We start from the raw sequence: 24,925 nt of genomic DNA, 5'->3' as shown, positions 1-24,925 counted from the left end.
TCTCCTCGACAACATTGTCTTTTTCCTGTGTGAATACAGACGAAAAATATTCATTTAGCGCCCCTCCTATATCTTCGGACTCCACGCACAACTTCCCACTACTGTCCTTGACTGGCCCTAATCTTACTCTGGTCATTCTTTTATTCCTGACATACAACAGCAACAATTAATTTTTTTTTGTTCATTCACGGGAAGAGGGCGTCACTGGCCAGGCAGCATTTATTGCCCATCCCTAATTGCCCAGAGGGCAGCTAAGAGTCAACCACATTGCTGTGGGTCTGGAATCACATGTAGGCCAGACCAGGTAAGGATGGCAGTTTCCTTCCCTAAAGGACATTAGTGAACCAGATGGGTTAGTTTATGATTATGTTAGATGGGTTAGTTTATGATTCATTTATTGCTCAACAAAGTATCCAGAGTCTGTTTTGGTCTATTGTCGTAACACATTCTTTAAGATGGTGAAAGTAGATGACTCTTTAGGTATAGAGATTATTGTGAGCTGATACATTAAGGACTGCCGTGTTAATAAAAAAAAGTTACAGTAACATATAATTTTCAATGAGTAATAATTACCTGTACCCTATGTATTTAATCCACTTGTGGTTAGTATAGCATTGTTGTGACCATGGTGCATTAAAGTTATCTGGAAAATTAATTAATGATTTTGAAAATAAATCAGAACTTCAGTTTCTTAACAGATTCTAGTCTACATAGTAGGGTTGTACTGGCATGGAAAACCACAACAGTGTGTTCTGGAAAAATTAGCAAATTCAATATTAGAAAGGCTAAACGTCCTAAATATTAAATAAAAACTAAAAGAACTGCGGATGCTGTAAATCAGGAACAAAAACAAAGTTGCTGGAAAAGCTCCGCAGGTCTGGCAGCATCTGTGAAGGTAAAAAACAGAGCTAACGTTTTGAATCCGGTGAAGTTAACTCTGTTTTTTCCATCAGCGATGCAGCCAGACCTGCTGAGCTTTTCCAGCAACTTTGTTTTTGGTCCTAAATATTAACCTGGGGCTACACAGTATCACTAGAAGGAGTTGGGAGATGAATGTGCACATATTCACCTCTGTATTACCTCCTAGGCTCAAACAGAGACATTCTACAGCTTGTCTAAGTTACAAGTTTTGAGCTTTATCACCAAAAATATAAATCTCACATTTAGAAAACCATTGTAGCTACCATGAAGAAATATGATTATTATATTTTCAATACAATCAAGGATTTAATGATTGAAATCATTTCTATATGTAGGCAAATAGAAGCTTAATAACTTAAATTCTGTTTCAGCAGGAAAATACGTAAATTGATAGTTTCAGCAGTTAAAAAGTTTACTTGATTAATTTGGGCTGGGGGGAAGAGAACCTCATTCAATGTTTTCACAGATTTCAACTCAGGATACCTGTTAGAGTCAGAATGGATGTTCAGATGTTTGTGACATCTTTGCCTTCCAGGATAAGCTCAGGTAGAATGGGCACTGCTCAAGGCCAAAATTGGTAGACGTAGACTCTTTCATGAGTTATTGTACTTGGTGAAAAATGTGTTCATCCAAGGTTGGATGTTGGAATACACAAAGGCAACAACTGAGTGATTGAGAAGAGTCACATATGATGTTACAGCAAATACATGCACAGAGTTGGGTGCTAACTAACCATTCATAACGATGCAGAGAGCAAGAAAGTTGGTGATCGGACCACAAAAGTTAGTGCAGTTCCTTTCAAAGGCTGCTGGATTTTGAGGGGAAAGGTACTGACTGTTGTGATGAGAAAAGTGAGTGTGAAAAGGCTTTAAATAGTACCTAAGAAGAGGGAGCCAGATGTTAAACAGTATGGAGCTAGAAAAGGGAAAAATGGTGGTCATCAGTGGCAAGAGATGGTACGTGGGTCTCATGAATCAGGAGAGCTCATTGGGGACATGTGGGAAACAGGAGAGATAGTCGAGATAACTGTGAATTTAGGATTCAGTCAAATGAGAGCTTAGTTAAAGATGTAGAGCTGGATGAACACAGCAGGCCAAGCAGCATCATAGGAGCAGGAAGGCTGACGTTTCGGGCCTAGACCCTTCATCAGAAATGGGGGAGGGGAAGGGAGTTCTGAAATAAATAGGGAGAGAGGGGGAGGCGGATAGAAGATGGATAGAGGAGAAGATAGGTGGAGAGGAAACAGACCGGTCAAAGAGGCGGGGATGGAGCCAGTAAAGGTGAGTGTAGGTGTGGAGGTAGGGAGGAGATAGGTCAGTCCAGGGAGGACGGGCAGGTCAAGGGGGCGGGATGAGGTTAGTAGGTAGGAGCTGGGAGTGCGGCTTGAGGTGGTAGGAGGGGATAGGTGGGTGGAAGAACAGGTTAGGGAGGCGGGGATGAGCTGGGCTGGTTTTGGGATGCGGTAGGGGGAGGGGAGATTTTGAAGCTTGTGAATTTCAACTCCCCCCTCCCATTCCTCAGACGACGTGTCCATCCTGGGCCTCCTGCAATGCCACAACGATGCCACCCGAAGGTTGCAGGAACAGCAACTCATATTCCGCTTGGGAACCCTGCAGCCCAATGATATCAATGTGGATTTCACAAGCTTCAAAATCTCCCCTCCCCCTACCGCATCCCAAAACCAGCTCAGCTCGTCCCCGCCTCCCTAACCTGTTCTTCCACCCACCTATCCCCTCCTCCCACCTCAAGCCGCACCCCCATTTCCTACTTACTAACCTCATCCCGCCCCCTTGACCTGTCCGTCCTCCCTGGACTGACCTATCTCCTCCCTACCTCCCCACCTACACTCACCTTTACTGGCTCCCTCCCCGCCTCTTTGACCGATCTGTTTCCTCTCCACCTATCTTCTCCTCTATTCATCTTCTTTCCGCCTCCCCCTCTCTCCCTATTTATTTCAGAACCCCCTTCCCCTCCCCCATTTCTGATGAAGGGTCTAGGCCCGAAACATCAGCCTTCCTGCTGCTTGGCCTGCTGTGTTCATCCAGCTCTACACCTTGTTATCTCAGATTCTCCAGCATCTGCAGTTCCTACTATCTCTTAGTTAAAGATGTGCTGGTTAGGTGGATTGGACATGCTAAAATGTCCATAGTATCCACGGGTGTGCAGGATAGGTGAAATAGCCATGGGGAATGCAGGGTTACGGAGATAGAGTAGGGGAGTGGGTCTGGGTGGGATGCTTCCACACTGTACCGATTCTATGATTCCATGATTCAGGTAAGACTTGGCTTGGAGGGCAAAAGGAAGAGACAGCAGAAGGAAAGGTAACTTTTCAATGACAAAGATAACTATGAGCTCTTCACATATTCAAGTGGAAGAGGGTTATATAAAGATGATTTGTGACAGGGAAAAGAAGCATAGTGCTATCCTTGCTGTCCAGAATAATCTTGGAGTAATGTGAGCTTTAGGCAGAGGAGAATGAGGCCTAATGGGTTTTTAAATGTCCAAACAGATCTCAAAATGGATGACTGTTTTGACTTCTAGATGCACTCTGATCAGTGCCCCATTGACATCAGTGAGCAAATTCGGATGGGAATAACTGTTTTACCGAGGCTAAGGATGGGACCGCTGATGAACTTTTCAGATTTGTCCCAGAAAAGCATTGAGTATAGTTGTCAGTTTATCCAATGTGCTTTCAAGGCTCAGTACCAGAAGGGAAAGAAGAAGGAAGCCAGTGGAGTACTAATTAATAGGAATAGCTATTAGAGGGTGGGGCTAATTATTTGTAAAATGAAAAATAAAAGACGAGAGAAAAGGAGGAGACATTGGAGCCCAAGTGACAACAATATTTCTATCCAAAATGTGTAGGATAGTGCAAATGTAACATTACAAAAAATTTTAGAAGTTGACCATAATGCTGATTATCCCTTGTGTTTTAACAGAAGAACAGCTGCCTCATGGATTCCCCACCATTGACATGGGTCCACAGCTGAAAGTGGTGGAACGTACTCGCACAGCTACAATGCTCTGTGCTGCCAGTGGGAATCCAGATCCTGAAATCACATGGTTTAAGGACTTCTTGCCAGTGGACACCAGCAACAGCAATGGGCGAATTAAGCAACTCAGATCAGGTAAGATGTTTCCTAACAACTATTTATTGATCAGTTTGCTTAAGTGGAGGTTGGTGTTTTAGTGTAAAACTAAATATCTGATTTTGAGCATTATTTCTTTATTGCATTTAATATTGTTGTGCAATCGCTGTTGATTTTTTGAAGTACAGATAATTAGTTTTGGCCATTTTTACTGTCCACACACTTGATTGGTTTACTAGATAAGTCATTAAGGTATATCCAGTGATGCCATCATTTCATTCCTTTTCCACTTGAAGTGAGCAGAGCTGAAACATTCCTTATGAAATTTCTCGAAACAATGGGGAAGTATGGTTGAGTCTGATTTGCCTCCTCTGTAGCTGATACATGGTGGTAATCAGTAATGACATAATTGAATTTTGACAATGAGAATTAAGACCTGCTAATCCAATAATTTATTGCCTTATTATATTTCCCCAAAACTTAAAGAGTAGTAGGAAACTTACAGAGTGATAGGTGTATATATATTACGTACTTTGTGGAAGTACAGTTGACGCAAGAAGAAATCTATCACTGTTTTGACTTTCCTATGGAAGACATTCAGAAATGTGTGCCTAATTTGGAGGATATGCTCTGTTCCTGTTGGAGTATTTCCATATCTCACTTACAAAATGAGGAGTGTTTAAGTGCATATTGGCAGAGCCAATTCTTTGGGAGACCACACTTCTCACGAACCAGTTGTGCATGGATGTAAATGTTATGGATCAGCTAGAACCATGTGGCTTAACATTCAGAATTTTAGACTAAGTATTATCTGGAATGGGATGTGTCTTATCTCTAATGATAGAGTCCATTCATGAGCAAGGCTGGCTTTTCAACCACCATAAAACATTGCCCAGCCCAAGTATTTAACAACTAAATTTGCTGTAAAGAGTTGATTTGTTTCCTATTGCTAAGCTATGTTGTTCAAATCTCCTTGACTCTGAAAGAACTCTTGGCTTCCTTTTTCTTCTCATTGTCTTCAAGAAGGATTGTTCTGTGCTATTACAAATAGTGACTGGAAATGTAATGCCGTTTCTAAGCATTTCTATTGAAAGACATGTATTTCCATTTGTGGGGAAGAGGAAAACTAGAGACTATCAACATGACAGAAAAAAGACAGGTATTTCCATTTGTGGGGAAGGGGAAAACTAGAGACTATCAACGTGACAGAAACACCAAGAGCTTAGACTGGGAGTTTAGAAGAAGTGCCTTTACCAGGAGGTGCAGCTATTTTCAGTTCCTTCATCAAATACCTTCAGTCGAACAGAAGGTCAGAGGCAGGAACGTTCACTGATGATTGCCCAAGTATTCAGTATCATTGATGACTCCTCGGATACTGAAGCAATCTCTTTTCCATATACAGCAAGATCTTGACAACATTCAGGCCTAGTCTGATAAGTAAAGTAACATTCATGCCACACAAGTGCTAGACAATGACCATTACACCAAAAGGGAATCTAATATTCTAATAGTCTTCACTTGACATTCAACAACATTAGCATTGCTGAACTCCCTCGCTGTCAACATCTTGAAGTGCTTTTGGTACTTGTACCAGGTGCTTTACATCTATGTCTGCTTGTTCTCAATCCTGTCATGAGTGGGAACAGTTTCTCTTTATCTACATTTACAGGCTCCTCATGATTTTGAAAGGCTTTATCAGATCTCTTCTCAATAATCTCTTCTCTAAGGAAACCAGGCCTAACTTCTTCAATCTGTCTTAACGCAATATATCTGAATGAATCATAAATGAAGTATCTAATCCTTAGAACCAATCTTACAAATCTTTTCTGATTTCTTTCCAATTCTTTCATATTCTCCCTGAAGTGCAGCCCAGCCCACAGAAGTGGTTGCACATTCCAGCTGAGGCTGAAATAGTGTCTTATCTATATTCAATGTAGCTTCCTGCTTTTGTACCCTGTGCTCCTATCAGTAAACCTTAGGACACTATTTGCCTCATTAACAGCACTCTCAGTCTTCCTGTCAGCTTCATATTTACAATCAATGTTAAACACCAGAAATTAAAAGATTGACTAGATAGAGTCTAAGCATATATTTCCCTCTTCAGGGTTTTATTTCAAATTGCAAATCATAAAACTTCAATCCACCTTCACCTGTTTGCCATATATGTATTTTGTAATCAACCTTTTCAGAAATATTATGAGATGCCCCCCCCGGCCCCGATGCTATGAACACTGCTATTTGCCACAGGACCCCATGTTCCCTATGTGTATACACCTAGTTTTCATTAGTTTTCATTTTCACCTAGATTATCCCTTAATCAACATGTAACAATCTTCTATTGCCTAGTTCCATTTGGTCTCAGGCATCCTACCTGGACCCTGCTAAATGATTCATCTAAACTTGAAACGTTAGCTTGCTTTCTCTCCATGGATGCTGCCTTACCTGCTGTGATCTCCAGCATTTTTTTTGTTTTCAGTTCAGATTCCAGCATCTGCTCCTGCTAAATGATTACTCCCAGGTCCATCCGCTCCAATGTTTCCTTTAGAGTTCTACCCTTTATTTTATAATGCCTTTCCATGTTCTTCCGATGAAAATGAATCACCACTTTTCTCTGCATTAAACTTCATTTGCCACCTGTCTGCCCATTCCATCAACTTACTTAAGTCATTTTAAATTTCTGCACCAGCCTGCTCACAGTTTATAATGCATCCAAGTTTCATATCATCCACCAACTTTAAAATTGTGCTCTGTATACCAAGTTTTAAAGTATTCACATATACGTCAGGAAAAGCAAGGGTCCCAACACTGACTTGTAGGACATGTCGCTATAACCTTTCTTCCAAAAAATATTCACCAGCAACTACTTTCTGTTTCCTGTAACTCAGCTAATTTTGTAAACATAAAAACAAGGAAATTAGGAGCTGGAGTAGGCCATACAGTCCTTTGAGCCTTTTCTGTCATTAAAAATGATCACGGTTCATCCATTACCTCAATTTTATATTCCTACTTTCTCCCCATACCACTTGATGCCCTTAAAATGTAAAAATTTACTTACCTCCTTCTTCGCTTTATTCAGTGACTTGGCCTCCACAGCTTCTGTGGTAGAGAATTCCACAGGTTCATAACGCTTCCAGTGAAAAATGTTTTCCTCGTCTCTGCCCTCAATGGTCTACCCCATATCTTAAGACTATGACCCTTGTTTCTAGACTCCTCAACCAGGGAAGTTATCCTTCCTGCATTTAGCCTGTCCAGCCCTGTCAAAATTTTACACGTTTCAATCAGATCTTCTCTCATTCTTGTAAACCCTCATGAATACAGGCCTAGTTGAATTTTCTGGTGATACACAACCCATTTCACCTTCAACGACAGCATATACACACAAATCAATGGAACACCAATGGGATCCCAAAATCAGGACTGATTGCAGAAGCAGTAACGCAAAGGTTAGAATAGACAGCGCTCCCCACTGTACAATCCAAACTTTGGGTCCAATTTGTAGATGACGCCTTCGTGATTATCAAATGCACTAAACTAGAACAAACCCACTGACACATAAACAACATCTTTACCCGGACAAAATTCACAAAAGAAGAAGAAAACAACAACCAATGACCCTGGTGTAGAGCTGGATGAACACAGCAGGCCAAGCAACGTCAGAGGAGCAGGAAGGCTAACGTTTTGGGCCTAGACCCTTCTTCAGAAATGGCCCTTCCTGGACATAATGATAGAACGCAAAAACAACAGGAAACTCCAGACAAGTGTATATAGAAAGACCACACACACGGACCAGATACTCAATTACAGTAGCAACCACCTCAACGCCCACAAACGGAGCTGCATCAGGACATGACTTAACTGAACCACAACACATTGCAACAACCTGGAACTACACAGAGCAGAACAGGAGCACCTATACAGAGTTTTCAGAAAGAATGGATACCTGAAAAACACAAACCGCCACTACCTCCGAGACAGACCACAACAGGAAAACAACACGACCAGACTCACTAATCACCCAACTGTACATCAAGGACATTTCAGAGATGACCACAAGACTACTCAGACCCCTAGGTATCAGAGTAGCCCACAAGCCAACAACCACCCTACGTCAGCTACTGAAGAACGCAAAGAAACCCATACCCAAAACCAGCAAAACTGGTGTAATATACAAAGTACTATACAAGGACTGTGAGAAACACTAGATAGGCCAAACTGGAAGAAAACTGACAATACTGATACATGAACACCAACTAGCCACCAAGAGACATGACCAATTCTCACTTCTCTCACTACACACGGACAACGAGGGACATGAATTTGACTGGGACAACACATCCATAATTGCACAAGCCAAACAGAGACACTCCAGGGAATTCCTGGAGGACTGGTATTCTGACCGGAACTCCATCAACAAACACATTGAATTAGATCCTGTGTCAAACCACTGAGAAACAGAACCAGAAGTGGTACCAAACACCCCAACAAACTGAGGCATATAAAAAACAAGCGGGACAGAACACTAACGCTTCGCAGGAGGGGCACTGACAATGTTACCTAGCAGGATGACGAAACATTTGCAACCAAACCCACCTGCTCGGCGAGCATGTCTACAACCTCATGCATTCCACATTGGATCAATGTTGTGATGTCAGGGTGAGAGATGTACTTGGCCATTAGGTTACTGATCATGAAGAAATACATTCTGCTGATGCTGATGGCCTCCGTCATCTCATCCATTGTGCTGGCAAAACTGTTATGAATCTATATCATTTAGCAGGGTAGCAGTGTCATGGAAGATGCCCTTGATATGAAGAAAGGGCCTGGATTCGACAAGAACCATGCCTTGGTCGATCTCACCAGTACCATCATAGTTACAGATGCATTTGCATTTGGTGAGGGCAAGATTAGAAAGGTTTTTAGCATCTGTTTCTGATGAGGAGGACTTTGCAGGGTTAACTGTGTTGATGTCAGTCACTCAATGCTGTTCCATTCTTAATCTTGTACCAATTTGCTATAACTGTCCAGCTAGCTAGGCTTTTTCAGATCACAGTTAATAGTCAACTATGTTGTTTGAATCTAGAGTCAAAAATAGAGCAGACCAAGTGCCACAACTCAATGGGGAAGAGTTCGCCAATAATCATGTGCCATTGTTCCATAAGCCATTGCAAAATATATAAATGTATAGAATCCCAATGAAACCATCAAAATAACCAGTTTGTTTGATTGATTGCTACACAGGCCAAAAGCAGTTCACATCATGTTTTGTAGTTTCAGTATAATTAACTCTATTTATTATTACACATTTAGCTTTAACAAGAATAAAGGAAAAATTTCTAATCTGCTAATGTGCAGCGGAAACCATATCCTTTCAAAAATTTCAAATACACACGCACTTGATTATGATTAAGGCAGACAAAAGACAACTGATTTAACACAGGTACTAAGTTTGGAAAAGAATATAGATTGGGTAACAATCTGAAAATCAAAAGTCCACAGCACACCACAAGGTGGAAAATTATCTTTCTCACAGTTTTTTTAATTTTAGAAAATATGACACGCTATTGCATGTAAGGAATGGTTGATCTTCAATTCAGTGGTTGATCAAGTGGACCTTGGCCTTTTCTTGTTTTAGAATTCTTTCTTTGAAGCTTTTTAGGTTCTTCTGTCTTTTTCTTTCCAAAGAGAGGAGTGAAAGATCCTTTCTTTCTGCAGGCTCTAGAGGTTTCTTTCCTGTTCTCCCTCTGACGCTTGTAGCTTTTTAACACTGCAGCTCAACCAATGAAAGGGCTGTTGTCAAGCAGAATTTCCTTAATTTAAAAGATTCGCAGTGCCCCTTAGTCTTGGATTCCTCCTTTCACTGCTTTGAAAAACAATAGCGCAGCTCAACAATATGCAGCACTTGATTTTTTTTCAAGTTGCAAAACTCTCCTTGTATTTCAGTTATAGCAGGACAACTTCCATTTCAGTTTACAGTTCAAAAGCAATGTGGTTTCTCTCACAGGTAACAAAAGTAAATTTCATTTTCTAAGGGATATTAAATGACAGTGCATTTTACACTCACTATTATTGATTCTAGAGTTTTATTAGTTTTAACGTAGCAATTAGGAAGTTTAGAATTTGAACTCGTGATTGGATTATTAACCCAAATCTCTAGATTACTAGTCCAGTAACAGAACTATTATGCTGTTTTATCTGCAGTGTTTGAATGCTGGTTCACTGTTACTATGCTTCAATCTCTACTTTGTTTTTGTTTGTATGTACATAGCTACTTTAGTTTTTAACTTCCAACTGATATTTATAGTAACAACAGTATTAATTTTCCAAAATCAATGTTCCAATCCAGAAGTTCTCCTCAAGCAAAAATTGTCTGTAATAAATACTCTTAAGACTTAATTGATTCTCTTGCTTTCTTCTCTTGCTTTCTTCCCTACTAACTGAAAAGTTACTGTCCTTGGGTTATTTTATTGCTTCCTTCCGTGCCCTCCTGCATGTTTGATATTAATGGAAGCTTACATTTGAACTGTGATTGAATGTTGGAGTTAGCAAATATTTTTTGTTCACTTGGTGGTATTTCTCTTCTGTTTCCCCGTCACTGTAATAACTTTTTAACCTATTTTTTTAACCAACCTGTTCAGACATCTCTGGAGCAAATGGGATTGAACCGGGCCTTCCCAGTCCAGCGATAATGATACTATCACATAGATAGGTCCCAATTATTTGCAGGTGATGGGGCTCTTTCATGAAGCAATTATTCTCTCTTCCAACTCACCTCTTCTTTAAAAATTACATGAACATATTTCATATGGGAGTCCTAACTTCAGAGAAATTGACTTCCATGAAGATAAGTCTCAAAATGCAGCAATGGCATAAAAGGCATAATGTAGTACTGTAGCAGTTTAGAGATTTATTTGTTTAATTTTATGCCCTCTGAATACAGTGGCTGGCTGCTGATGTCAGTTGGTGCAGCCATTTGTTTTTGAAGCACAAGTTGAATGGTTGCAAACAGGATAGAAAATTTGAATTTTGAAGCTTAATTGCTGAATCTGCACAGTCTATTTGTTTTTATCAGTACAAAAATAGGCATTAATAATGAGATACTGAGATGCAATTATATCTTAAACTTTTGAAAAATGTTGGCTTTCTGTGTAAGTAATTGAGTTTTCTTCTGGATCTGATATATTTGCAATTACTGTATGTCAGAGATGACGGCTATCTAAAATGCCCAGAATTACCTGACAAGTGTGCAAACGTGAAATAATTTTAACATTTTGTGTGTTAAGCTGATGATGGATAATCACATTAGTTACTTATAATTATGCAGATTCCCTATGAACATTGCAGTATTTAAGAATATAAGGTTTGTGACCAATATATGGATGAACATACTGCTTTGTTTCGATGCTGCTAGTATTGTGATCAACGTAACCCTTTTAAATCTTGCCCATGATTATCTCCTGCCCCAAACATCACACACGCACTTTCAAACACTCGGAGATGTATAGGGAAAAAGACATTTTGCCTTTTGGTGAAATTTCAACTTCTGAATCATGTAATTCCATCCTTTTTATATTATTTTTCCCAATCTCCGCTTGATGCGGCGTGCTATCACTTAGCCACTCTGTCTTTAATCTGCTGCCATTTCTAATCTGCTTTTGTGACTCCATCAGGATCCAGGGACTTATCTATCTTAATACTTTGTAAGATGCACAACACCTCTTCCTTTTTAATAGCAACTTGGCCTAGAAACTCGACACTCCCTTTCCCTGAGATCACCCTCCACCAATTCCTTCTCTTTGGTGAATACTGACATAAATTATTCATTTAGGACCTCACCTCCCTCTTTTGGCTCCACATATAGATTCCTTCCTTTGTCCTCGAGTAGGCAAACTCATTCCCTGTCTACCCTTTTGGTTTTTATATATGTTTTAAAAACCTTGGGATTCTCCTTAATCGTGTTTGCTAATGACTTTTCATGACCCCTTTTAGCTTTTCTAATTCCTTGTTTAAGTTCTTTCCTACTTTCCTTAAATACTTCAAGGGCGTCATCAGTTCCAATTTTCCCAACCATAAGTATGCTTCCTCTATTTTTCTACCAAGATCATAACACCTCTGGTCATCCACAGTTCATGTTACTTGGCGTACCTATCCTTCATTCTCACAGGAATGTGCCTCTCCTGAACTCTTAACAACTGCTGTTTGAAATACTCCCACATATCCGATGTAGATTTACCCTCACAAAGCCACCTCCAATCAAAATTCTCCAATTCCTGCCTCATATTGTTGTTGTTAACCTTCCCCCAGTTTAACACCTTCACCCAAGGACTGCTGTTATCCCTATTCATGAGTATCTTAAAACTCATGGTATTATGGTCACTACTCCTGAAATGCTCCCCCACTGAAACTTCACTCACCTGGCTGGGTTCATTTCCCAAAACTAGGTCCAGTATAACCCCATCCCTAATTGGACTGTTTACATATTGTGTCAGGAATCCCTGCTGAATGGTCTTTACAATTTTGCCCCATCTAAGCCCCTAGCACATAGTGAGTCCCAGTTAATATAGGGGAAGTTAAAGTCACCCACCGCAGCAACCCTGCTGTTTTTACATCTTTCCAAAATCTGTCTGCATATGCTCACCTCTATCCCCCACTGGCTGTTGGGAGCCCTGTAGTATTCCCCTAGTATTGTGATTTCACCTTTCCTATTCCTGAGTTCTACCCATATTGCCTTGCTGCACAAGCCCTCTGATGTATCCTCCCTCACTACAGCTGTGAGATACTCCTTTACCAATAATGCAACTCCCCCACCCCTTTTACCTCCTTTTCTATCACACCTGAAACATTTAAACCTTGGGACATCAGCTGCCAGTCATGTCCCTTTTTCAGCCAAGTCTCTGTAATTGCAATAATGTCACAGTTCCAAGTGCAAACTAAAGCTCTAAGTTCGTCTACCTTGCCTATTAGAGGTGAGGTGGGTTTGGAAGAGAGGTATGTATGTAATTGTAGCAGGGTGAAGGTTAGAGGGACTTCTGTGAGATTTTGTCACGATGTACTACAAAGATACTACCTGAGTAAATGCAATAATAAATTATTTTACATTGTACTTTAAAACACAAATTTTCATATTTATATGATGTATTGCCTTATGTTGCTCTATAATATGCAAACTTACTTAATAATAATATACCATATGCTGTGTTATTTTATTGCTGTTTTAATTTTCTTGATGTCTGGGAATATGTTTATTTTCAATATTTTTTAATACATTAGTTAATGGGGATGTGGGCACTGTTCACAAGACTAGTCCTTGTTGTGAATTACCCTTGCGAAAGTGGTGGTGGGTTAAGATGCAGTCTTCCCAAATAATTTGGGAAGTACTGTCACTGTATTTTGTTTTGCATCAGATATAAATCAGCAAGGATGCGTTGTGTTGTTAGTATGAAGTTCTTTCTATATTACCTACATTAATGATATTGTATGCTGAAATGCTCAGGTCACTTGGTGATTTAATACAAATGCATTGGTCCACAGTCTTGATGGTAATAGAAGGTAAACAAAAGGAAAGGTAATGTTTCTATCCACTTGAAGTCTAATAATTCTACCCACTTGAAGAGGCCTTAAAGCATTTGTATTTCAATCATGTGTTATAATTACATGAATTTTTATTAAAAAAATTCATGCCTTTTTGTCTGCAGCTACTAATCTTGAAACCTTTTATTGTTTTCAGCCACTTTTAACCATGCATGCAAATTACAATATTTGTAAATATTCGTATTAGTCCATATTTGTGGTTCACCTGAAAGCCACTTTATTACATCATCATGATATCTTATGAACTCAATTAAAATGTTTCCTTTCAAACCTGGCAAAGTCGTCAAGGTCATTAAGATAAAATAGTACAGCTCCTGTAGCTGGTCAAAGCACATACATTTTTGTTATATATTTATGGTACAATAGAATATAGCTGCAGATTGACAAAGATAAGGAGGAATAATAACTGAAAAAGTGAGCAAAACAAAAATAAAAGGAGGGAAGCTGAGCAAAGAAAGGTGAATACAAGACAGCAAGACACAAAGTCAATTTGGGAGACGCATAGGGGAAGCTGCATATAAATTTGATTTTTGATGTTTTTTTCCCTCGCCTTCCAAGATGTTGATTGGAAGATTTTCAGTTTTATATTAGTATTTCACGGACTGTCCTTGTGAACTGAAGAGGAGCAAGACTGACAATAAAAATATCAATTGTTATCAAGGCTGACTTGCCAACAGCTACCGAGCAAGCATATATCCTTGAACAGCTGACAAACGTAGTACAAGCTCACGTTGAAGTATTGATACTTCATGTGTGAGAGACTGTATTTGTCAACTGTTTTGTGTGTGACAACTTACAGCTATACCTAATGCTGAATTCAACAGTGTTCACTGAAGTGTAGATACAAATTTGACTTTTAAATAAGCTGTCCAAAAATGAGCAAACCGTAAACCAGGATAATTTTTCATAATTGTAATGTGGAGGCAGTAACTATTGATATGATCAACAGCAGGAAAACAAACATTAAAACTCTGTTTATGATCCCAGTTCTAACAAATTTCTTTCTTAAAAAATGAAGAACTGTGACTTTGATTCTCTGTTTTCTAACTCAGAGGTGCTAAACTCAGTTTTAGCACTTGAAATGAAACCTCAGGTGAGTGCAAGTAAAACAGTGTGAACTGGGAGTGAAACCTGGCATCACTTTGAATTTCTTTGTAGCTTTGTGACATACCATGCCATGCACTTATCCATTAAACTATTGTGTAAGTTTCAACAATTTACAAAGCCAAAACAGCATAATAGGGACTGAAATAAATATACAAGCATCTAAAATATAATGGATGGTTTAAAATATGATTTTTGGCTATAATAAGGTTTGTTTTGATTATAGCAGCTAAGTCTAGTAAAAAGGAAAAAAAAGTTTGGCTCAGATGAAGTGCTATTTCTCAAGTTGGTGGATGTACCCATTATTGGATCTTCAAATAAATCCATTCACTGGGTGCTGCATATTGTTGATGACCTGTGTAATTTAGAATATATTTTATGTTAAATTCTGGTAGCATGGGCTTTTCTGCAGTACCCTATCAAGTGGCCATTTTTCATGTGGGAATCTAGACAGTGAATATCGGTAAGCTGTTAACTATGATAACATCGCTTGTCTCCAACCTATTCTTAATTTATTCTGTATCTATATTGTGTAGCAGTCAGGCAGTGGAAGTCTGCCTAATTTTCCCCTTACTACTGATTGTTGCTTCAGATAGAGAAGGGAATGAATATAATGAGACATTTTTTTCTCTTCTTAAAAGAAGTTACAAGTATAGGACGTAGAAACTACTGAGTTTTAAAATAATTCTTAATCTGTTCTTTAATAGAATGATCTTCAAAATGAGACAATAGATTTTCTTTTACAGAGACTCGTTCTATGTACAGATAATGATGTATTTTAAAACGTTTTGCAAATTGGGGGAGGGTAAGTTAGCGGTTGGTGAATCGTGGTCTGCATTTTAATTACTACAAATAAGATGTTGATCTGTTCACTTTACTTAATTCTATTAAAATCTCTGTCAGTTAACTGGCATGCAGAGGTTTGGCCCATGTTGTTATTCCTTGGTACAGACTTTTATAGTATTTTGTTAATTTGTACACCACAAAAGAGACCCTTGGCTATTCTGTGGGCCAGCTTGATTCTCATAGGTGTACCCTGAGTCACAATGTACTTTTTTCAAGCTGTAGATAAACATTCACAAATCTTTTGCTTGATACTACACGACTTTGTTATTACTGAAAAGAAAAGATGTTGCCACAACTTTTCATTGTACGCTTATCAGGACAAATGTAAGAATGACAAATTTCAAACGGTCACAATAATGTATACTACTGTAGAAAAGCTTGTTTTCTCCCTGGCAATGCCTCAGACATTCAGAGTCAACTTGCCTGCCAGGCAGCACTTCTTTCCCTGCAGTAGAAATTGTTGAGATTGTTTGATATTTGGCATTAAGAGCATAAGATATAGGGGACAAGTAGGCCATACAGCGTCATGAGCTTGCTCTTCCTTTCAATAAGATCATGGCTGATTCAATGTGGTCTTGGGTAGAATTTACTGGGCCTGCCCAGAGATAACATAAGGGTGGGGAAGGGACATTAACTGGGTAGGAGGCAAAAGTTCAGTTTTGTGATGCAGTTAAAATTTTAATGTTAAGTTCTCAACACCTTTCAGGTAGGTCATCTTAGGGAACTCATTTTGCATTCACAATGGTAAAAAGTAAAGTCACCATAGTCCTGCTCTTTCTTTAGAAAGAGATGTTTGGTGCTGGTTTAACCTGAGAGTCCCCATGCCTCAGGCAGGAGAGAAGTTGAAATGAGAATCCATGGTAACCTCAGCTGGTGCAGGAATTGAACCCACACTGTTCACTCACTTTGCAAGGCAAACTAGCTGTCCAGCCAACTGAGCTAACTGACCCCTTTGCATTCAGATGCATGCCATGAATATTAATTAACACCTGAGCACATTGGAATTCCATTTAAGGAAGAAATTTGTGAGCCAAGAACTGGAAATGTGTTCACAAACATGTATGTCATGTGTCTGGGGGCGTAAACTTTCTGAAAGCTTCAGTGAGTACAAGCTTCATTTGCTTGGCTCCTTCATAACCAAGGCAATTCTTTGAGCAAATGCTTACTGTATAAGGGATGAAACCTCCCCTTACTGATCAGCTTATGAGAAATGTCTTCATCATATGAAGTCTAGATTGTTGTTGTTGTTAAATGCTGACAGTGTTAGGGGTGAGATCTGACTGAGCCAACAGGCCCGTCCAAGTGAGGCAGCCACACTGGCTGATGCTGGCAACTTTGGACCAGTGATGGCAATCAGGTCTAAACTCAAAAAAAGAGTGGAACTCAAAGGCAATTTTTTGAGGTTGCCCTTGCCCCATGCAATTGCTTGGTGAAAAGAGATCAGATGTGAACCGTCTCCTAAATGTGAAGTCAGTGACCTGATAGTGTGTGAGTTGCTGAGCTCCTTTTGCATTTGAAGTGTGAACCTCGGCGGATGAATGAGAGGCAGTAACACTGTGATGCTAATACTGCAGCATTGGTAGCTGCAATGAAGTAACAGACATTAATTGCACATGAAGCATCTGATGGAGATGCCTGGTGCCCAGCCTCCTATGTGATAGTCCTCTGCAGTGGCAACTTTATGCTAACTCATACTCGTAGGAAAATGAAGCATTCAGTAGACAGCAGTACACATAAACAGTGCAATAGATCATTCATTCCCATGTGTCACTGGAGCCAGGTTCTCCTGCGCCACCCATGGGTGGTGACATCCCCAACCGCATACTTCCAGACGGCTTTTGCAGTCCAGATGGCCTGTTGTTGTCATACCTAGGGAAAAAAATTATTCTTCTCTCCTAAACAGCCTTCAGGAGAATCTCTAGGGAGGCACCACTTAAGTGTGCTGCTGCTTCTTGCCTTGTTCCTGACATCTGCAGGGGCAAGTGGGGTGATGAACAGAGTTTCAGTGACATTCCTGGATTGTAGGAAGTGAAATACTGTCAGATAATTTTTTAAAAATGGCTCCTGATGTTGAAGCCTAAAAGATCCCATAAAATTTGGTGTTCTACCTGTTAATGAACATGTAATGACCTGAGAAGAATGCACTCACGCCAGAAATCTCATTTCTTTCAGAAAAGTAAAATTCTGCCCCTTAGTTTCACTTTCCTGCCCGTCTCCCAAAACCCTTGTCTCTGCTGATCATCAAAAAACTAACTCAGCCATGAACATATTGAATGACCCAGCCTCTGCTACTTTCCTAGAAACAGAATTCCAACAATTAATGACCTTCTGAGAAGAAATTTCTCTTCGTCAGTAGGAATTACTGTAAGTTCTGAATTCCTTGTTGTGTGGGCTGTGTATGTATTTTAATATATTATTTATTGATATGGCACCTAATTAATCTTTTCATAATTTTTAGAAATTTTAACATTTTATCAGGGCCTATAAACATTACCTAATTTACAACTCATTACAGCCTATCCTTGTGTATCTTCATAGATCGCATGAATGTGGGCATTATGTTTAGATTAACAGGACCATCAGACTTTATTAGACTTCAGCTTAATATATCAAATGCCAAGAAGGATGGAAAACATACAATGCAAATGTTGATTGGACATACATGCACCATATAGGACAGTTGTGTTTGTTTGTGTCTTTGTGTTTGTCCTGATAAGTGCAAGATGAAAAGCTTTGGCAACATAGTTCCCTTTGCAGAATTATTCATCAACCTCTTATGTTAAATCCTTATCTATCAATAGTTTTAAAAAGGCCTCACATGGCATGGTGTGTCCTATTTAATTCTGTTTTCTGTCTCTCAGTTGAACTTCTCAGAATCCTTTGGTAAGTGCTTGGTGTTCAGACTGCAGTATGTGTACAAGCAGTGATGCATGCCATTCTTCTACTAACTGAGCCATATCCTTGCCATGTCTAATATGTAGCTGCGTGTCACAGCACAAAAAAACTCACATAATAAACCATGAACAAATAACACACCCTACTTGCTGTCCAGGAAAGAAGTTTAAAATCTGATGCAATGGTTGATATGTTGTTTAAATAAAAACGATGAAATGACCTTTTCCCTAATATCACATTGGCAACACAGTGCCGTCTGTGTGATTTACTCGCTGAAGACTGATTGTTAACCCAGAACTTGGACAAGTCCAGGCACTTACATGGATGCTGCACTGCTGAAGACAGCTTTACTAACCTTCCTAAGAAATTGCTCTGATTTGTTACTTTTGCATCAGCCTTTTCTATCGCTTAAAAAGAAATATATATTATATATAATAATCTAATTCTTTCCTGTTTCTTTTGATTTTCTTCATTTGTTTTCTTTCTCTCCTGTACTAATGCTTCTCTTTAATCTTATTTGCATTCAAATTACCTCACCAGGTGGTACACCAATCAGAGGTAAGAATGCTGAACGTGCTCAGAATCATCGTCCTCACTCCATTTTCCCTTCCTCCAACGTTCTCATTTCCTAGCATTTTCTTGGCTTCAACACTTTGCTTTTTGCCCATGTTTCCCCTTCTGTCATACTCAAACCAACGGCTCATCTGTTTAAACTTCTCAGTGTATAGAGTGTTTATATCTACTTTTTTTAAACACAAAATGACCACACATGATCATTTGTCAGAACCACTTGATCACCTGGATCAAATCTAATGAACTCGTGTTTCTATTTTAGAGCTGTGCCTGAATCTGGTTCTAGTGTGTAGGAAGTGAATGTCTCCAGGAGCACTGACCCTTAAGAAAAGTTAGTATTTGTCAGAACTGCTGCAAAATCTTTTTCTTGATCACACCAGCACAATACAATCAGTGTTCAAATTGGCTAATATAATATCACACTCTGGTTGCAAGCTATACTCATTTGTTTGACTTACATATCACAGTTTGTGGTCATTCTAATTGCAAAAAATACGTGGTCAGGAATTGGGAGAAGTGACTTCACACACAAGTTTTGAAATTAAAATATCTTAATTTCCCACTTCGTTTCTCACCTCAAATAAATCTGTAATTTGTATCAAAGTATCATTACAAATCAAATTTGTAATCTAAGAAAAAATTGTTCTTACACTTACTTGGCCTATTTTCAGAGAGTCAACACTTAATAACCTGCCATTTGGATCAGTAATGTTTGGGTAATATCACTTGAAATGTCGTCAGATTCTGAAGTTGTTTGCCTGGAGCTTTCTGCAATCAATTAGAAACAGGAATAAGTCAGCAGTTTAAAAAAATATAGTGGTGATAATGCATTTCCTAATTGATGGCAATCACCCGATCAAAATGTAGATTGTCTATGTGAGAAGCTGATAGGTTTGTTTTAATTTCTGGATTTGAGATGTGTTGGCCTGATTTAACAGTGTATGTGAATAGTTTTTGAATGATTTAATATCACGCCCTATGGATAGTATTATTTTAAATTTGACACTTCCTTTCTTTTGTACACTTTAATTCTCCTGAACTGCCCAGCAATTCTCATAGCCCAATGATAATCTGATTTTATCTACTGGGGTTGTGAAAAATTTTAAGTGGCAATGTGAATTGTAAGATTGTAAATTTCCTGATGATTCTTTCCAGTTAAGTTCTTTCAGTCCTACTCATAGATTATCCAGCAGTTTCACCTGCCTTTGCTGATCCCTTTCTGTGTTTACTTTTTAATTGCTGTGGTTTTAATGTTGCCCTTATTGCCTATATCATGCGTTCAAATTTTCCTCTTTCCCTTTCCCTCAATTATTAAACTTACTCCTGAGAAGTAATAAATATATTTTTACTTTCCAGATTCATACAACTTTTAGTTCTTAAATTCAACCCATTCATGTCGTTCGAAACCATCCCAAGTTGAGCTTCCAATCAGGTTAGCCCTAATACTTTCACATTGTAGCATCTCTTTCCTTGAGCCCTGAATTCATATCCCAGTTCCAAAATTTCTGTTGGCAAGTTCCCTTTTTGTCTACATTTTTCTCCCTGTTATTGTAGGCTTCTTTACAAAATTAAGATGTAGTAGTAAAGGAAGTGTAACATTCTTGATAATAAATTGAATAAACGGCAGGAGGTTGATAGATTTTTTCCAAATTGCAAGGATGTAAACAGTGGTGTGCTCCATAATATCAGTGTTCGGACCATTGCTTTAATAAACATACAAACTGATCCATTGGCATTCTGCAGTAGTTTAATCTGTTGAAATATGAAATTTACAGATGTAAATAAGTAAGTTTGATTAACTATGAGGAACACTGCAGAATCAGGGGATTTGAATAGTACCAAAAAGTCAGAAGTCAGTGAAATTTAATGTACAGAAATGTGAATTGAATCATTTTGGAGGGAAAATACAAAGCAAGTTTACACTAGCCAGTACATTTTTAAAAGGAGTAAAGAGATAAAGATTCGGATTTGAAAACCTTTAAAAGTTAGAGGAAAGGTTAATGTACATTTCAAGAGAAACATATCGGATCCTACGTTTTACAAATAAGATGCATAAAGCAAAAAGCAAAGGAACTATGCAAAACCTGTATAATTTAATGATTAGGCCTCAGTTAGGATATTGTGACTAGGAATGCCAAGGCAGTGGAGGGGACACAAAAGAAAATTGCCAAATTGGTGATGAGAGTTTTCACTTATGGAAAGAGGCTTCTCAGAATTCAGGGCTGTCTTCATTAGAAGAGGCAGGGGCACTAAGAGAATGTTTGATCAAGGTTTTCAAAGTAATTAAGGATTTTTAGTAACGGTACATATGGCAAAACTGTTTCCACTGATAACTAGCAGGTACAAACTAGTTATGGTCAAACAAAAAATAGGAGATCTTTTTGCAGAGGGTCATTAGGCCACAGAATATACTGCTACCAATGGTGGTAAAGCACAATAGTTTTAACTGAAGAAGCAGACTAATCTTTGAAAAATAGAATTTTGAAAAAAAAAGGATGGTAGATAACTTTCAGAGAGCACAGTGGGACAAGGCGCCTATGTTTGTAATGTCATGTTGTAACATTTACTGCTTTTACCCTATTCCCTAACTCTTAACCCCCTCAACCCAGCTAATGGGTCATACTGGGGCTCCTGCCCTATTTTTAACCTGCATCAGATGTTTCTTCTTCGTTGTTACTTGGGCTTTATTGATTTTTTTAAGGATGTGTTGTTTCTAATACATTATTTAACTAGACATTTGAACTGTATCAGATTTCACCTTCTTCCAATTTACACAGCTTATAGATCATTATTTTTGATTGTCTTTGTTTACTTGCTGCTTGAAGTGATTGAGTTCACTCCAGTATTCACATGTCTTCACATAGGTTAGTAGCTCATTTTGTTCAGACATTTGAAATGCATACAACATTGTAATTGACTTTATGGCCACAGATACGTTTAGCTCAGAGTTTTATTAAATTATAGGGTGACCCTTACTTTGCCAACGGCCACAAGGGGCTACTGGTTAAACTGAATATGTAATCTATGAGGGTGTTGTAATTCATTGTTTTATTTATGTGCTGGGGTCAAACACTACTGCTCTGTCTCCTGGTGACATTAAACAGTCTAGGCACTGGAACCATTCAACTCATTGACTGCACTTTCTTAATAAAATCAAATGTTATTTCAATTAAATCATCCATTTCATTAAATCATACTAAAATATTTCTCATTTGAATTTTAATGAAGGAATTAATGTGCTTTACATGTTATCATATTTAAATTAAGTACAGTCAAAATTATTTTTGAGAGATAATTGTACTGATGAAATTGTCACAATAATAGCCCGAGCCTATTTCTGTGCTGTTAATTAAGTTATTTTCAATCTAAATAGAACTATAAAACCCGTAACAATAAAAGGTAAATTAGGATTGATGATTTCAATTTGTGACATGGCTAGAGGTTACTAACATTGTGTTTGGAAGTTACAGTATCTTCATAAAGTAACCCTTCGCAGGCTGTATTTGTGAATGATCAAAAAAAACAAATTATTTTCTTTGAAAGAAGCATTTTCTCTCGAAATTTGATATGAAAATATTTCTCTTTTGTGGGAAATTGCACATGTAATGTAACATGGTAGTGTGAGTTGACAATAAAAATATTAAACTTCTTATTTTGTGTTAAACAGGGATATGTAAAAGAAATGAGCCGTTAATGTTAGTCTAATGCAATGATATTCAGGATTTTTGCTGCATAGTGAAGCAGTGAACCTTTTTCATTTATGTGGGGAAGTTTCTGTTACCAGTGTTTTCTGATAGTGAGCCCTGGGCAGGTCCACTTCTATGAGTTATTACCTGCACATGCACCTAGGTTTCAAAAATACCTAATGGTGCTTCAGCGATATCAAATCAATGAGTTAGGAGATACAATACTGAACATTGGCATGTTATTTATTTTCTGTTTGTGCTGAACAAGGCAATAAGAAGGGTTTTGGATTAATGTTATTGTTAATTATATCCAATTGTCTCACTTTTAGGATGCTATTTTTAGTCCAAGTCAGAATTAAAGGAAGAAAGCCTCCTTTCTCTACTGCCAAACAAGATCCTAAATGAAATGAGTTGAACATTTTTTACCCAATTCAAGTTTGCTTCATTCACAGCTCAAAAGTTTCTTTTCTGGCACAAAACTGGCAGACTTTGGATGCAAATGGCTAACTTGGAAAAGGCAGACCTATCACTGGAGTAGTTTGGTGATGCATTAAACTGCCTCCACGTTTTAATTTGAGAATGCTTGATTCTGTTGACAGGTATTAATGGTGGAAAATACTGCCATACCCAGCACTTAGTATCCCTTGATGATTGCTTAAGTGGGACTACTCATTTTGATCTTATCAGCATTGCCTATGCTCATAAATTATGTTTTATGTATGTCCAAGGAAGTAAGACATGTTTCAGTTTAACAATAAATGTATACTAGAAGGTGTTCAGCAGTGATTTAAACTTTTCCAAGTATGCTTGACACTCCAAAAAATTTTTACATTAATGTAGTGTTACACTGAATGGATCAGCAGCAAAAAAATTACCTACTTGTTAAGGCATCATGGTCGATCCCAAATTTGATCTGAAGTGCCATTTATAAAGTACACTACCTTCAGAATACTGCAGCTTCCTTCAAAATCTTTCAGTTGTTGTAGCAGTAAGTACATATTTTTATCTGAGTTTAGGTTTAGAAATGTAACTTGCCTGAAATATATTCAAATTTAATATAGATTCATGGAGATGTACAGCACGGAAACAGACGCTTAGGTCCAACTCGTCCATGCCTACCAGATAACCTAAATTAATCTAGTCCCATTTGCCAATTTCTCCCATATCCCTCTAAACCCATTCTATTCATGTACCCAGCCAGATGCCTTTCAAATGTTGTAATTGTATCAGTCTGCACTACTTCCTCTGGCAGCTCATTCCATCCTCCACACGCACCATCCTCTGTGTGAAAATGTTGCCCCTTAGATCCCTTTTAAATACTTCTCACCTTAAACCAATGCCCTCTAGTTTTGGACTCCCCTGTCCTTGCCTCTTCACTGTATCCATGCACCTCAAGAACGTGTAAACCTCTATAAGGTCACTCCTTAGGCTCTGACATTCCAGGGAAAATAGCCCAGCCTATTTAGCCTCTTCCTATACCTCAAACCCTCTAACCCTGGCAAAATCCTTGTAAATCTTTTCTGAACCCTTTCAAGTTTCCTATAGCCAGAAGTGAACACTGTATTCTAAAACTGGCCTAACCAATGTCCCGTACTACCACAATATGACCTCTTAACTCCTATACACAATGCACTGACCAATAAAAGCAAGCATGCCAAATGCCTTCTGTCTGCCTATGACTCCACTTTAAATGAACTATGAACCTGCACCCCAAGGTCTCTTGTTCGGCAACACTTCCTTTACCATTAAGTGTCCTGCCCTGATTTGGCTTACCAAAATGCAGCACCTCACATTTGTCTAAATTAAACTCCATCTGCCACTCCTTGGCCCATTTGCCCTTCTGTTCAAGGTCCTGTTGTACCCTGAAGTAACCTTCTTTGCTGACCACTACACCACCAATGTTGGTGTCATCTGCAGACTTACTAACCATACCTCCTATATTCACATCCAAATCATTTATATAACTGACAAAAAGCAGTGGACCCAGAATCGATCCGTATGACACACCGCTGGTCACAGGCCTCCAGTCCAAAAAGCAACTCTCCAACACCACCCTTTGCCTCCTACCTTCAAGCCAGTTTTGTATCCAAATGGCTTGCTGTCCTGTATTTCATGTAATGTAACCTTGCTAACCAGTCTACCATGCAGAATCTTTTTGAATGCTTTGCTGAAGTCCATATAGGCAATGTCCACCACTCTGCCTTCATCAATCCTCTTTGTCAA

General features: G+C 38.7%; 1 protein-coding gene across 1 annotated transcript in view; it reads left to right on the top strand.

The window, feature by feature from the left end:
* Positions 1 to 24,925, top strand: part of ptprfa (protein tyrosine phosphatase receptor type Fa) — a 490,838-nt gene that overhangs the window by 250,017 nt on the left and 215,896 nt on the right. Inside the window, exon 5 of the mRNA XM_048601537.1 lies at positions 3,861 to 4,049. Coding sequence (XP_048457494.1) covers positions 3,861 to 4,049 — 189 coding nt within the window. The remainder of the gene's footprint in view (positions 1 to 3,860; positions 4,050 to 24,925) is intronic.

This window comes from Rhincodon typus, chromosome 10, assembly GCF_021869965.1.
Source record: "Rhincodon typus isolate 14 chromosome 10, sRhiTyp1.1, whole genome shotgun sequence".
NCBI lineage: Eukaryota > Metazoa > Chordata > Chondrichthyes > Orectolobiformes > Rhincodontidae > Rhincodon > Rhincodon typus.
The sequence above is the reverse complement of the archived record's forward strand: the minus strand, read 5'-3'. Positions and strand labels throughout refer to the sequence as shown.